Here is a 14868-nt window from a genome sequence, read left to right as displayed (position 1 = left end):
ATCTATCTATCTATCTATCTATCTATCTATCTATCTATCTATCTATCCTTAAATGGAGAAGGAAATGTGTATATATATACAAACATATATGTCTATGACATTGATCTCTATTTGTAAGGCAGCTATTTTTACCTGTAAGAAGCTCTGGATCCCAAGATTTTGACACAATGCTATTCAAAGTTGAAAGCAAAACAGCACAGGTTCAAGTTAACCTCTTGAAAATTTGTGTACCTCATTTTGGGTTTAGGTGCTTATGGTCAGAATACAAATCAGAAAACAGAAAAGCAGAGAATCAACAAACAGAAAAATTGAGCAAAAGACTTGAAAGAGCAAATTGCTGTAGTGGGGCTAGGAGGATAGCAGACTCTATCTTAAAATGGGTTCTGCATACATTCTCCAGTGGACACGCACATAATATCTCTTATGCATTTGCTATTCAACATCTGGGTAGGAGATGGAGATGAAAGGTAGGATATAGGATGGAGGCTGGGGGAAATTCATGAATAATTCCACTTTACTTAGAGCAAATTTCAGCATTACTTTTATGTGCTAATTATCATAATGCAATGTTAAATAATGGTATCTGGATATATTCCAAGGTACATTTTATGCAGATCTAGCTTTACATAGCATCAACTATTTTTAAGTTGTCTTTAGACAATTTTTTACATACTAGGAAAATAAATTTTGAATACTCCTGATTGCACTCAGAGAAATGAAGGCAAAGCCATGGTGACACACATAATGCAGAATAAGGAGGTGTTAAAAAAAAAAATCCTTCTCTACAACACTAGGAACAGAACATCATCATTAGGAAGATGTACTATTTTCAAACAGATTAGATAATACTGAAATTAGAAGGGGAAATATTGGAAAATACAGAGAGTTAAAATTCCCAGTGATTAGCCTTATGTGTTTTAGAAGGAAAAGATCTACTTAAATGCTTAGAATAAAATAGTGGGAAAATGATTAGAACCTTGTTTTATGGAATATGAAAAGAGTGACTACTATTTGGAAGTCATGGTCATTTGAAGGTTTCTAGCATTCTGAGATACAATCATCAGTTCAGTTCAGTCACTCAGTCGTGTCTGACTCTTTGCGACCCCATGAATTGCAGCACGCCAGGCCTCCCTGTCCATCACCATCTCCCTGAGTTCACTCAGACTCATGTCCATCGAGTCCATGATGCCATCCAGCCATCTCATCCTCTGTAATCCCCTTCTCCTCCTGCCCCCAATCCCTCCCAGCATCAGAGTCTTTTCCAATGAGTCAACCCTTCTCATGAGGTGGCCAAAGTACTGGAGCTTCAGCTTCAGCATCATTCCTTCCAAAGAAATCCCAGGGTTGATCTCCTTCAGAATGGACTGGTTGGATCTCCTTGCAGTCCAAGGGACTCTCAAGAGTCTTCTTCAACACCACAGTTCAAAAGCATCAATTCTTTGGCGCTCACAGTCTTCACATCATGATTATCTGTGTCGTGAAGATCTTTTTTGTACAGTTCTTCCATGTATTCTTGCCACTTCTTCTTAATATCTTCTGCTTCTGTTAGGTCCATGTCATTTCTGTCCTTTATGGAGCCCATCTTTGCATGAAATGTTCCCTTGGTATCTCTAATTTTCTTGAAGAGATCGCTAGTCTTTCCCATTCTGTTCTTTTCCTCTATTTCTTTCCATTGATCACTGAGGATGCCTTTCTTCTCTTCTTGCTATTCTTTGGAACTCTGCATTCAGACGCTTATATCTTTCCTTTTCTCCTTTGCTTTTTGCCTCTCTTCTTTTCACAGCTATTTGTAAGGCCTCCCCAGGCAGCCATTTTACTTTTTTGCATTTCTTTTCCATGGGGATGGTCTTGATCCCTGTCTCCTGTACAATGTCATGAACCTCATTCCAGAGTTCATCAGGGACTCTATCTATCAGATCTAAGCCCTTAAGTCTATTTCTCACTTCCACTGTATAATCATAAGGGATTTGATTTAGGTCATACCTGAATGGTCTAGTGGTTTCCCCTACTTTCTTCAATTTCAGTCTGAATTTGGTAATAAGGAGTTCATGATCTGAGCCACAGTTGGCTCCTGGTCTTGTTTTTGTTGACTGTATAGAGCTTCTCCATCTTTGGCTGCCAAGAATATAATCAATATGATTTCAGTGTTGACCATCTGGTGATATCCATGTGTAGAGTCTTCTCTTGTGTTGTTGGAAGAGGGTATTTGCTAAGACCAGTGCATTTTCCTGGCAAAACTCTATTAGTCTTTGCCCTGCTTCATTCCACATTCCAAGGCCAAATTTGCCTGTTACTCCAGGTGTTTCTTGACTTCCTACTTTTGCATTCCAGTCCCCTATAATGAAAACGATATCTTTTTTGGGCGTTAGTTCTAAAACGTCTTGTAGGTCTTCATAAAACCATTCAACTTCAGCTTCTTCTATGGTTGGAGCATAGACTTGGATTACTGTGATATTGAATGGTTTGCCTTGGAAACGGACAGAGGTCATTCTGTCGTTTTTGAGATCGCATCCAAGTACTGCATTTCAGACTCTTTTATTGACCATGATGGCTACTCCATTTCTTCTGAGTAGATATCCCATGTTGAAGGTCAGGAATGGCAGCGGTAAGGAGATACCCCTCGTCCAAGGTAAGGAGCAGCAGCTGCGCTTGGCTGGAGCAGCCATGAAGAGATACCCCATGCCCAAGGTAAGAGAAACCCAAGTAAGATGGTAGGTGTTGCAAGAGGGTATCAGAGGGCAGACGCATTGAAACCATACTCACAGAACACTAGTCAATCTAACCACACTAGGACCACAGCCTTGTCTAACTCAATGAAACCAAGCCATGCCTGCGGGGCAACCCAAGATGGGTGGGTCATGGTGGAGAGGTCTGACAGAATGTGGTCCACTGGAGAAGGGAACAGCAAACCACTTCAGCATTCTTGCCTTGAGAACCCCATGAACAGTATGAAAAGGCAAAAAGATAGGATACTGAAAGAGGAACTCCCTAAGTCAGTAGGTGCCCAATATGCTACTGGAGATCAGTGGAGAAATAACTCCAGAAAGAATGAAGGGATGGAGCCAAAGCAAAAACAATACCTAGTTGTGGATGTGACAGGTGATAGAAGCAAGGTCCGATGCTGTAAAGAGCAACACTGCATAGGAACCTGGAATGTCAGGTCCATGAATCAAGGCAAACTGGAAGTGGTCAAACGAGATGGCAAGGGTGAACGTCGAAATTCTAGGAATCAGCGAACTAAAATGGACTGGAATGGGTGAATTTAACTCAGATGACCATTATATCTACTACTGAGATACAATCATGGACAATCTATATTATTTTAGCCTGTTTCTTGTCTTTCTTGGAATAAACACTTCTATTAGAGTTACTGTAACGTCTATATGACAATGTTATGATAATCATACATGACATCTCAGAAGTTGTCTGTCCATAAAGTGAGCACAGTGACACAATAAAATTTCAGCATATGAAGAACTGAGGATACCAGCTTACATAATAACTTGTCTTGGCCAATAATATGACTTCTCCAAAGTTCATATTTTAAAAGAAAAAGGTGCCATAATTTTAGCAACTTGAAAAAGCAGAGATGATCCATATATGCATTAAAATAAGAGCCATTTGTTTCAAAACAGGAAATATTTCTTAGAGATAAGGTTGCAAATATCACCATGTTCTGCTATAGGAAGGTATAATCATAATAAAAACCAATCTTACAAAAATTCAGTGAGTCAAAGATTGCCAGAATTCTTCTTTGTCAAAGAGATTTTAATTACTTAGTATAAATAAATATAGACATTAATTACTCATAGTGTTACCAACCTCAAATAACCAAGATAGCAAATATTTATATTCCTGGATAAGGAAAGAATGAAGATGAATTGAAATATATACAACTACACTGATAGCTCAGTTGGTAAAGAATCCAACTGCAATGCAGGAGACCTTGGTTCGATTCTTGGGCCGGAAGATCCACTGGAGAAAGAATAGACTACCCACTCCAGTATTCTTGGGCTTCCCTTGTGGCTCAGCTAGTAAAGAATCTGGCTGCAATGTGGGAGACCTGGGTTCAATCCCTGGGTTGGGAAGATACCCTGGAGAAGGGAAAGGCTACCCACTCCAGTATTCTGGCCTAGAGAATTCCATGGACTATATAGTACATGGGGTTGCAAAGAGTCAGACACACAGGGCAACTTTCACTTCTTTCAACTTTCATCATATATACACAAATATATATGTATATAAATATTTTTTGTGTCTCTTTTAATTGTTCTTTATTTTTGTGCTAAGTCGCTTCAATTGTGTCTGAATCTCTGAAATCATATGGACCATAGCCTGTCAGGCTCCTCTGTCCATGGGATTCTCCAGGCAAGAATACTGGAGTGGGTTGATTTGTGCAATAGAGAAATTATTCATTCTTACACAAATTATCAATATATTGAAATTGACTTATGTTCAAGATATTATTTGGTGATTTCTAAATGTAATAGTTTATTTTATCTTTAAATATAGGTATGTATGAAAGTTAATATTTAGGTACATTTTAGTTTTTAAACATGATGGAAATCACTGCTTATAAATGTGTGATTTTTTTTTTTTTTGGTGCATTTCTCTACTGTATCCTACTTTTTTAAAACTCTTTTTGGCATAATTATATCTAGGTGACATGGAGCAGAAACCTTTGCTTAAAGTTGTAGTATTTCTTACCTATCCTGAACATTAACTGACTCAATAGACAGCCAGCAACCTAATAGTGGAAAACAGGAGAGAAAGAGACCGAGCTCCACTAGGAAAGTGTAGGACAATGGCATTAACTCAGATACTAGAAATGAGTATTTTCCAGTCTGGCACAGGCTCAAGAAAGGATAAAACTCTCAGTTTAATTCTATTCAAATCATGGCTTTGAATATGACATGTCAAGACAGTACAGTTCAGTGAAGATGAAGACATATGTGTGTCCTTCTCTTGGGGCAGTCATTTTGGGCAGTGAAGATGCTCTGTAGAAGGAATTTAAAATTTTTCCTTTGTTCTGATACTCCAAATGGTTAAAAATAAGAGCAGTTATATTGAAAACACCCCACAGGAAGAATTCCAGGAAGGATGTGTGAAAGGATTGAATCATGAATTGCTTTACCTATATCTTATATCTACTTACTAACCTTTCAATATTATTTTGCAAGCAAAAATTGACACCCAAATATCAAGAAGTGATTTTTTCCCTCAAGTGTCACATTACTGAGCAGAAACTTAAATGATTAGTAAACGTTCAGACTTGAGAACAAAGCAGCTCTATTTCTATAGCATTCTTAAGTCCCTGCAGGACACTGAATTCCAACAACCTGGCCTGACAGTGACTTCCTCTGGAGCAAAATGAAACAGCAGGCCATAAAGCACAGAACCTTGACTTGCTGGGTGAAGGTCACTTCGATGCCTTTTGGGAGATATTTCAATCACACTAAAACCGGTAAAGTAAAAATCAAAATGTTTGAGGGGCAGCAGCAATAGGGCAATCATTCCCTTTTCTATCTTTTCATAGAATCAGCGTGACAAATCTCTTACAGTGAAAATAACTCTGAATTTCCAGGTGAGAAGACAGACAGTATAGCTTTGGTTTTGGACAGATGAACAGGTAAAAGGGTTTATAGGAAAACGTTTCTTTTTTTACCTGTTAGTGAGTTTTACACTTAAAAAAAAATAAAATAAATAAAACCTCAATGACTAGAATTCAGAATAACAACTTCAGTGAAAATATTCTAATAATCTTTTTACATTAGAGAATCACTTAGAAAAATGTGGAAGTGAGAAAGGAGTATGTACGGTTATTTATGACAAACACGTTTTAACTATGTGTTGTATTTGATACAGAATCCTCAAAATTTAGATCCGGAAAGGCCAATGAAGTCATCTGGTTTAAACTCTCTGTATATAGATGCAGAAATGGAGGCTTGGGATGATTAAAAAAAGGTAAAAAAACTTTGTCATTACCAGAAGTTCATGATGGAGCTTGCCTGGCCTCTTGACTCTTAAGTGCAATTGCTACATAATCAAACATATGTTTATATAATTTCCTCAAGCATAAAATGTACATGCTAAGTATGTATTCTTTTAGACTTTTTAAGAAGTTCTGTTTGACATTTCCGAGTTTGGGTAAATATATAACTAACATGAAGGATCAGGCTTCCTATGACATTTCCTTTAAACTTTCATCTTTCTAAAATGTAGCCAAAAATGTTACTACTGTTCAATAAACATATCTATTGTAATCATGTTATTTATTATTTAAATAAGGATTTTATGAAAAATTAAACTAGGATGACAGATATAAAGTGAGACAGTCCTAGGATAATGGGATGTTAATTGTCCTTAACCACTGTATTTTCTGTTATGAAAAACTAATTTCTATGTTTTTAAAATAATAAATGAACTATTATTTTGTTTGTTTATGTAGCTTAAAATAATGATTTGCATTTGAACTGTCACTTATCTGTATATAATTAGGTTTTATGTATGCTAATAAAATCCTGTGTTTCTCTGGGCTTTTGAATAAAGCATTCAATAAAAACATAAATATAATTTAAAATGTGTGCACTTTATCCATTAATATTAAGGCGTGTTCTGGTCAAATGATAATAAGAGAGAGCAATGGAAATGTATCTCTACCTTATTTATCTTTTCCTGGAAAACTCTGATACTGTTTGAAGTTTAACAAAGAAGAAGATTCTGATAAATTACTAAAGGAGATCTGTGCTTACTTAAAAAAAAAAGTGAAATATTTAAATGGTACCTGGAAAAGCTAACAATAACTTCAATTATAATTCTCTATTTAACATTGGATGATTTCATTGCAAATAAAACAGTTCTGTAAATATGATGGGATAATTTCAGAGACTTTAATAACATAATATTTGTTTGACCATGATATTTCTTTTTTAAATGATTTAGCCTGTAGTATTTCATATGTGCAATTATATGAAACATAATACTAAGTTGAATAATAATGATCCCATTATTCAGTTTAAGAATTAGAACATGTTAATACTTAATATACTCATGTAATATACTCATCTGTGGATCACAATAAACTGTGGAAAATCCTGAAAGAGATGGGAATAACAGACCACCTGACCTGCCTCTTGAGAAACCTGTATGCAGGTCAGGAAGCAACAGTTAGAACTGGACATGGAACAACAGACTGGTTCCAAATAGGAAAAGGAGTACGTCAAGGCTGTATATTGTCACTCCGCTTATTTAACTTATATGCAGAGTACATCATGAGAAACGCTGGGCTGGAGGAAGCACAAGCTGGAATCAAGATTGCCAGGAGAAATATCAATAACCTCAGATATGCAGATGATGCCACCCTTATGGCAGAAAGTGAAGAACTAAAAAGCCTCTTGCTGAAAGTGAAAGAGGAGAGTGAAAAAGTTGGCTTAAAGCTCATATTCAGAACAATAAGATCATGGCATCCGGTCCCATCACTTCAATGCAAACAGATGGGGAAATAGTGGAAACAGTGTCAGACTTTATTTTTGGGGACTCCAAAAATCACTGCAGATGGTGATTGCAGCCATGAAATTAAAAGAAGCTTACTCCTTGGAAGGAAAGTTATGACCAACCTAGACAGCATATTAAAAAGCAGAGACCTTACTTTGCCAACAAAGGTCTGTCTAGTCAAGGGTATGGTTTTTCCAGTGGTCATGTATGGATGTGAGAGTTGGACTATAAAGAAAATTGAGGATCGAAGAATTTATGCTTTTGAACTTTGTTGTTGGAGAAGACTCTTGAGAGTGCCTTGGACTGCAAGGAGATCCAACCAGTCCATCCTACAGGAAATCAGTCTTAGGTGTTCATTGGAAGGACTGATGTTGAAGCTGAAACTCTAATACTTTGTTCACATGACTTGAAGAGCTGACTCATTGGAAAGGACCCTGATGCTGGGAAAGATTGAAGGTAGGAGGCGAGGGGGACAACAGAGGATAAGATGGTTGGATGGCATCACCGACTCAACGGACATGGGTTTGGGTGGACTCCAGGAGTTGGTGATGGATAGGGAAGCCTGGCTTGCTGCAGTTCATGAGTCTCAGAGAGTCAGACACGACTGAGCAACTGAATCCTTTGGAATCCTTATACTCTTTAAAGAAAACACCATCCTGAGTTTCATAGTCACCATTTCCCATTTCCTAAAGAGGAATAAATCACATTTATAATCTTAAAAATAATGACATCAAGTTTTGCTTTTTCTCTGGATAAAATAAAAAGTGTGTAGTCTTTCGCATTGTTTTGTTCAACCAATATTACATGTGTAAGTTTGTTTCACATTTTATTTACTATAGTTAATTTATTTGTGCTGCAGAATAATTTTGCATTGCATGAATATATCACAATTTATTTAGAAATTTTGTTGTCCACTTATATTATTATTATTATTAATAAGAGGCTTTTTGTTTCAGTATGTTAATACAAATTTGAAAGATTGTTTTCCTGAGCGGCCAAGTCAATTCACACTTTCACAGATGATGTGTAAGATTTTCCACTGATATACATCATTACTTGATATCATCAAACTTACCTTATCAAATTTGGTAGGTGCAAAACTATTCCTCATGTTGAATATCTTATAATATATTTGTGGTCTTAAGTTTTTTTTTGCAAATTTCCCCCCTCCCTATTTTGGTCCATTTTTTTCTGGGTTGTTTTCATTTTTCTTATGCATTCATATTTTTAATAAGATTTGAATGCCAAGTTTTTCTTAGTATGTATATTACAAATATATTTTCCCAATTTCTTTACTGAAAATTTCTTATAATAAAAGATTTCAGTGTAGTTAAACTTATCAATCTTTTTTACAAATTTTGTGCTTTCAATGCCTTATTTAATATATACTTGTATACTGCTCTGAAGTGATAAAAATATTTTCAACACTGTTCTAAATTTTAAGGTTTTATTTGTATTTTTAATTCTTTAATTCACTGACATTAATTTTGCTTGTTATATGAAGAAGGAATCAATCCTTTTTTTAAGGAAATATAATGAATCACCACATACTATTTTTTGAAAAGTACATATTTTTAACCACCAGAGTGCTTCCTGCCTTTGTTGTTTAACAAATTTCCAAAAATAAATGGATTTTTGTATCACAGCTTTAGATTCTGTTCCATTAATCAATCCTTCCATCTCCATACCAATAGAGATGTATATAATCTTGGTATCCAAGACAAATCTTCCCAATTTTAGTTGATTTTTTAGGATTGTATTCATTCTTACATATAAATTGCCCAATCAGTTTGTAAAATTCAATATTAAAAAATTGAGATTTTGATTAGAGCTTCTGAAGTTTGATTATGATCCCTTATTTTATAATCACATTCAGTGGATGGTCTATTTTAAATTTGTTTTTTTTTTCAAGGGTTTTATATATGTTTCAATCAAGAACTATGGGAAGTATTCATTTTCATTCAAAAGTCTTAGTCAAAGTTTACCAACTGCTGTCTGGGGTTCATTTCCAGAGTACAAAGCTCATAGTGGGAGTTTCTCTTCAGTGAGTTTCACATTTTGTAGGTTATTATTACTATATGCCCAGGTTTTAGCCAGCAGCCTCCCCTTCAGCAATCCCCCACCCTGTGGTGGTGGAATAACTCTTTAGAGGTACCATCTTTCTTAGAAACTCAGCAATTCAATAAAAATTTTATATTGTAGAGGATCTATTTGTTTTATGTACAAGAGTACAAGAGTCTGTTGGAGCATTTTGTGTGTTATCCTATTGAAACTGAAACCTCTGAGGTAGTTCTAAAAGCATTACTTGCTTTTGATAATTTTCTCGCATAAAAAATACAATACAAATCCAAAATACATTGATAGTAAAAAAGCTTTATATATAGGAAAACTTTAGAGGAAATACACAATATATGCTATTTAAGTTGTTGATATATTATAATCAGCAACATTATTTTTATAAAGGAAAAATACTCATAAATGAGGAAGAGTTCAAAGTACTCATCCAATTTACAAGTCACTTCACCCTCCTATATAATATTCTCCTTACAATTAGTTTCATCTAAGTATAAATCTATGAATAATTAATTTTATTCTTTTGAAATTCTTACCTACCTCAAAGCTATGGTAGTACAAAACCTCAAAAGGAATTTGAGCTGAGCCTTTTTTACATTTATTTATATGGGAAGCATTGATTCGGTGTGTAAACTGTACCAAATGCTGCAATAAATGCTGTGAAGAATGAATATATAAGGGAAATAATCCTTGCCATTAAAAGGTAACAATCTAAAGGCTTTCAAGTTTTAAAGTAAAGAGAAAAAATATTTCAAAAATGAACTCTAATTCATGAGCTACTGTGATCATCTCCATACACCCGTGCCTCTTCCTCTTTTTAACTCCCGGGCTAGCGAGTCTTAGTGATAAGTGCACAAGAGAAAGCCTGCAAGTTATCCAAAGAGTATGTGGATGAGACAAACAGACTTTTCTATGAAGCTTAGAATTCGAATGCAAAACATCCTGCCATAACATTAATTTGCAAATCAATATACGTAGAGCAGGCACAAAAGCTCTGAGGTCAAGATTATCTGCCTATGTTTCAGACTCTATTAACCTTTATGAAGTAAAAATAGATCCTTTGGAGAAGGCTATATAAAGAAAAGTCTCAAAGGCGAACTATTAGTGTCCCAAACATTTTGGGGGAAATGAAATTTTGGTAAGTTGTGTAATAAAAACTAATTTAATGTTTACTATTATTTTACACTTTGAAAAGTGTGTTCATGTGATTCTCTCATTTATTCTTCCTAAGAATGAACAATCAAGTTAACTGCGGCTTTGTTTATTTCACCCAAGGCAGTGAGTGGCAGGGCTAGGGCTCATTCGACCAGTAATCCCCTCCCTTTCACCCTGCACCAGGTGGCCCTGCAGAAACATCTCTGGAGGAAGAGAATGTATCACATGTGAGGTCTCTTTGTTTCTACTTCTGCTGAGGAAGTGTCCTAGTCATGTATAGATTTTCTTACCTGAAAGTTAAGTTACATAGACCTTGAGTATAAATATTTCTTATGTGGGTGTTTTCTACAACAGGAGATAAAAAATGTTGCTTTGCCACTGAGACAGGTAAATATTCCACTAAGAGTTTTTTTTTTTTTTTTTTTTTTTTTGCTTTTTAGGTCACAATTAATAGTAAGTATTAAGCTAGGGTTTGGTTTTGGGGTTCCCTTTTAAGTTCATTTATTAATAGCAAACTGAAGTATCTCTCTGAATTGAAGGAAAGGATCTGCATATAAGTTACTGGAAAGACTTTTTTTTTTTCCTGAATGCCTTTCAAAATCAAAACTGCTATTTCCATACTAAGTTTCCTTCACTTGTCACATGGCCAAACAGATCTCATTTTCTGTGTGCTTGTTGAGTTCTTTCTTTAAGCAAAGCAGTATTTTCAACTTTTCAATGCATTTAGCCATAGCATAGGATTACATTTTTCAAGTGTGAGGTCCAGTCATAATCAAAGAATAGAAAGATGTTTTGTTTTGTTTTATCTTGATTTCAGTTTTCAAAGGAAAAAATCTCTGAATTGCTCATCCCTAAATTTCATTCCCCTCTACTCAATTTGAAGTGGCCAAGGTTTGGGAATCATGTGGTCAAAACAGAGCTCGCTGTGATGGGGTGAGGTCTCTGTTCAGAAAAGATAGTGCATTCTCTAGGAAGATTGTCTCAAACATGTACCGCTATCGTATGGGGAAGGGAAACAATCATCACATAGATTTGAAGTATTTTCTGCTACTGATACATAACCTTACGTTAAATCAATCAGTTAAGTTTCTGCTATCTGCCAGAATTCATGGTCATTTAGTCTGTCTCTAGAGCCTTATGTACCTGAGAAGTATCAAGTGACTGGACCTTCAAAAGAACAAACCAGATTTATCCTGAATTCCCTTATCTGTGTACAGTGTATGGTATCTTAACTTCATTAAGAATATGGAGCTGGAAAGGTCCTCATGATAATCTAAGTGAATTTGATTTTCCAGAAAACCTGTGGCTGAATGAAGTATTCTTTGGCAAAGGATTTAATACATAGTTGGTAAGATATTCTTAAAATACATGTATACATAAACACATACATTCCGAAATACCTAGTTTATACCATGAAACATACATGTTTGCTCTTAATTGCTAACATCAGATGTTAATTCATGAATGAAGCCAAAAAGAATTTATAAACACATTTCAATACCCTGCTAATAATATAACACTGTGTCTTTGTACTCTTGTAAGGAATACAGAAAGATATTGGGAAAAATCAGAGGAATAACTGCTTTCAATTTACCACATCAGGAAACATGTTCCAGAATCGTTTTATAAAACAAATGCAAGTTACAGTAGGATGAAATTCATGCTATTTCCTGATGGATTTTGATGTTCAAATCAAGCAATGATATACTTATATGTATGCATTTTTATATAAGAAGAGGAATGATATTTCCATCAAAACCTTTTCCTTAACTAGCGTGCCAGTGGACCAACTAGCAGGGAAAGAAAGACAGGGGCAGCTCATTAAGTTTAGTCTGCATTAATTAGTGACATATGTAAATAGAGGCTAATGTTCTCCCTGCAATAGTTTCCCCAAGCACAGTTTTGTTGGTATGAGAAAACAGAATTGACAACAAGAGAAAATACATGTCGTTGGTCCATAAGCACTTAATGTGATCATTTCCCCCACCCTTTTCACATTTACAATAAATGTTAATGGAAAGTTAGTGCAAATTCAAGGGTCAAAATGTACTTTTTATTAATACCAAAATGACATTTGGATGATATTTGTGAATGATAGCTAAAAAGGAAAGTATTTTTAAGTTGATAACTAAGCCCACTGTATCATATCAAGTAATCTAAACAACGTATGCTATTGCATTGATAGAAGTAAAGCATATTAGGAAAATAGAATCTATATTATGAATGTCATTTCTGATGTCACTATCTATTTTAAACTAAACTTTAGACATAGAGTGTTGAAAAAACAACAACAACAAAAAACCTTTGATTCTCTATCAATAGGGAAATGATTAAAACACCCCTGCATGGAGAACCTGAATTTGATTTTACAGGAGACTCAGAGCCATTTCTGGAAACACAGTTCCCAAGGGCAGAGCCAGCTCTGCAGCCACCATACCCGTCTGTTCTTGATGTACACTATCAATATGCTCCCCAAGTCAAAATTTACTTCCTTCACCCTGTTTTTATATATTCATTTTTGGTAATATTGTTTCATTTCACATTGTTAATGGTATTCTGTACTTTGTTTTTTAAACTTAAGTAATAAAATTTATGTTCTTTCCATTAAAAAATAGAGAAATGGAATAGTATCAAAATAAACTAAATCATATATTTATTATGTATTTATTTAACTAGTAACCCTAGATTGTTTTTAACCATAGCGAAACTTCTTTCATTTGTTAATGGTAGCTTAAATGAAAAATGCCTTCTCTAAAGAATTATAAATAAATTAATTTATATTTGATAAATGTCTTTAGCTGATTGACATATTTAGAAATTAACAAATTTTAAATTATTTAAAGGACCACCACCTGAAGAATACAATTTTCAAACTACTGTCAATCACTAAAAGGCAATTGAATGGCATTTCTTTACACTGATTATTTATTTCAGACTTTAGTTTTGGTGGTTATTTTTTTTTTTAATGTCTTTTATGTAAGTCATTAAATTATCACCACAGACTGGATCATTAAAAATTGCATAGCAAGGTAAATATATTATATTCATACAGTCTACATAATTCAAATTATTACAAAAGTTCAGGAATATTAGAGGTTTTTTGACACCTCTTTCTTACCTGCTTGTGAGCGTGGTCATATGAATTAATGTGATTGTCAAATTCCTGATGCTTGTAGTACTGCTTGTCACAGAGTTCACAGTAAAAATTGGCCTTCAGATCTTCCAGTGCTTTGGCTATGGTGTTCTCCTTCTCAGCATAATCCTGGAAAATAAAATTTTGAAGAAGGAAGCAATTAGTTTTCCTTTGAGGTTCCTTCCTTCTGACAGTTGACAGCTTAGTATAGTCATTAGAATTAAAAATCATATCACATACAGATATATAAAGCAAATACCAGCAAAGCAAATTAGAATAAATTATCAGTTATAGAAAAATTAAAGATTAACAGAAGAAATAAAAAAAAACAATGGAAAGAATAATAGAAATATGGAGAAGAAAAACAAATCACAGAAGAAATAGAAGCCCTTGCTTAACAAGTTCCTATGCTATGTTAGCACAGAAGAAATATGAAACTCATATAACTGTTAATTTAACCGTCAATTTATAGCTAAACTATGTTTAGTTAACATAAAACTTCTAAATTCTGAACATCTAAAATATGTCCTCCATATTCGTGTGCAAATATTCAAGCTTGGTATTTTTGTTTGCTTCCCTAAATATCTGTACAGCAATTTATTCATCCCAAGTAGATTTCATTTGACTAATGTTTTCATCTTGACCCACATCTGTTTAGGTTGCACTTTTAAAATTCACTAGTCTTTGGAAAATGAAATTCATTTCTGCAAGCTATTTACCTAAACTGAAAAGAATTAAACTGTATAAACAGATTGCTTTCATCATGCTGATGGCAAATAAAGATCACTATACAATCAAATTCCTGAAAATATGAAAAATGCAGTGAGTTATCATTAACTTTCATTTACAAAGCATAAAACAGGAAAATGTTTGTAGCACTTAGGTTTTCTTAAATCTAAATTTAATTGCTATTTCATGCTTCCTTAAATGTTAATGATGTCCGACATGAATAAACATTGCATGTTGAAACACTGTCCAAGTCTTTCACTGAAGTACTGATAAAGAAGACCTAC

At 34.5% G+C, this 14868-nt stretch overlaps 1 protein-coding gene across 1 annotated transcript in view; it reads right to left on the bottom strand.

Moving 5' to 3' along the window:
* The window catches only part of ZNF804A (zinc finger protein 804A), a 69563-nt gene extending 55477 nt beyond the window's left edge, over positions 1 to 14086 (bottom strand). The window contains exon 1 of the mRNA XM_040227941.1: positions 13841 to 14086. Within this exon, the coding sequence (XP_040083875.1) occupies positions 13841 to 14086 (246 nt within the window). The remainder of the gene's footprint in view (positions 1 to 13840) is intronic.
* Between the last annotated feature and the right edge of the window lie 782 nt (positions 14087 to 14868).

This window comes from Oryx dammah, unplaced genomic scaffold, assembly GCF_014754425.2.
Source record: "Oryx dammah isolate SB20612 unplaced genomic scaffold, SCBI_Odam_1.1 HiC_scaffold_27, whole genome shotgun sequence".
NCBI classification, from domain to species: domain Eukaryota; kingdom Metazoa; phylum Chordata; class Mammalia; order Artiodactyla; family Bovidae; genus Oryx; species Oryx dammah.
The sequence above is the reverse complement of the archived record's forward strand: the minus strand, read 5'-3'. Positions and strand labels throughout refer to the sequence as shown.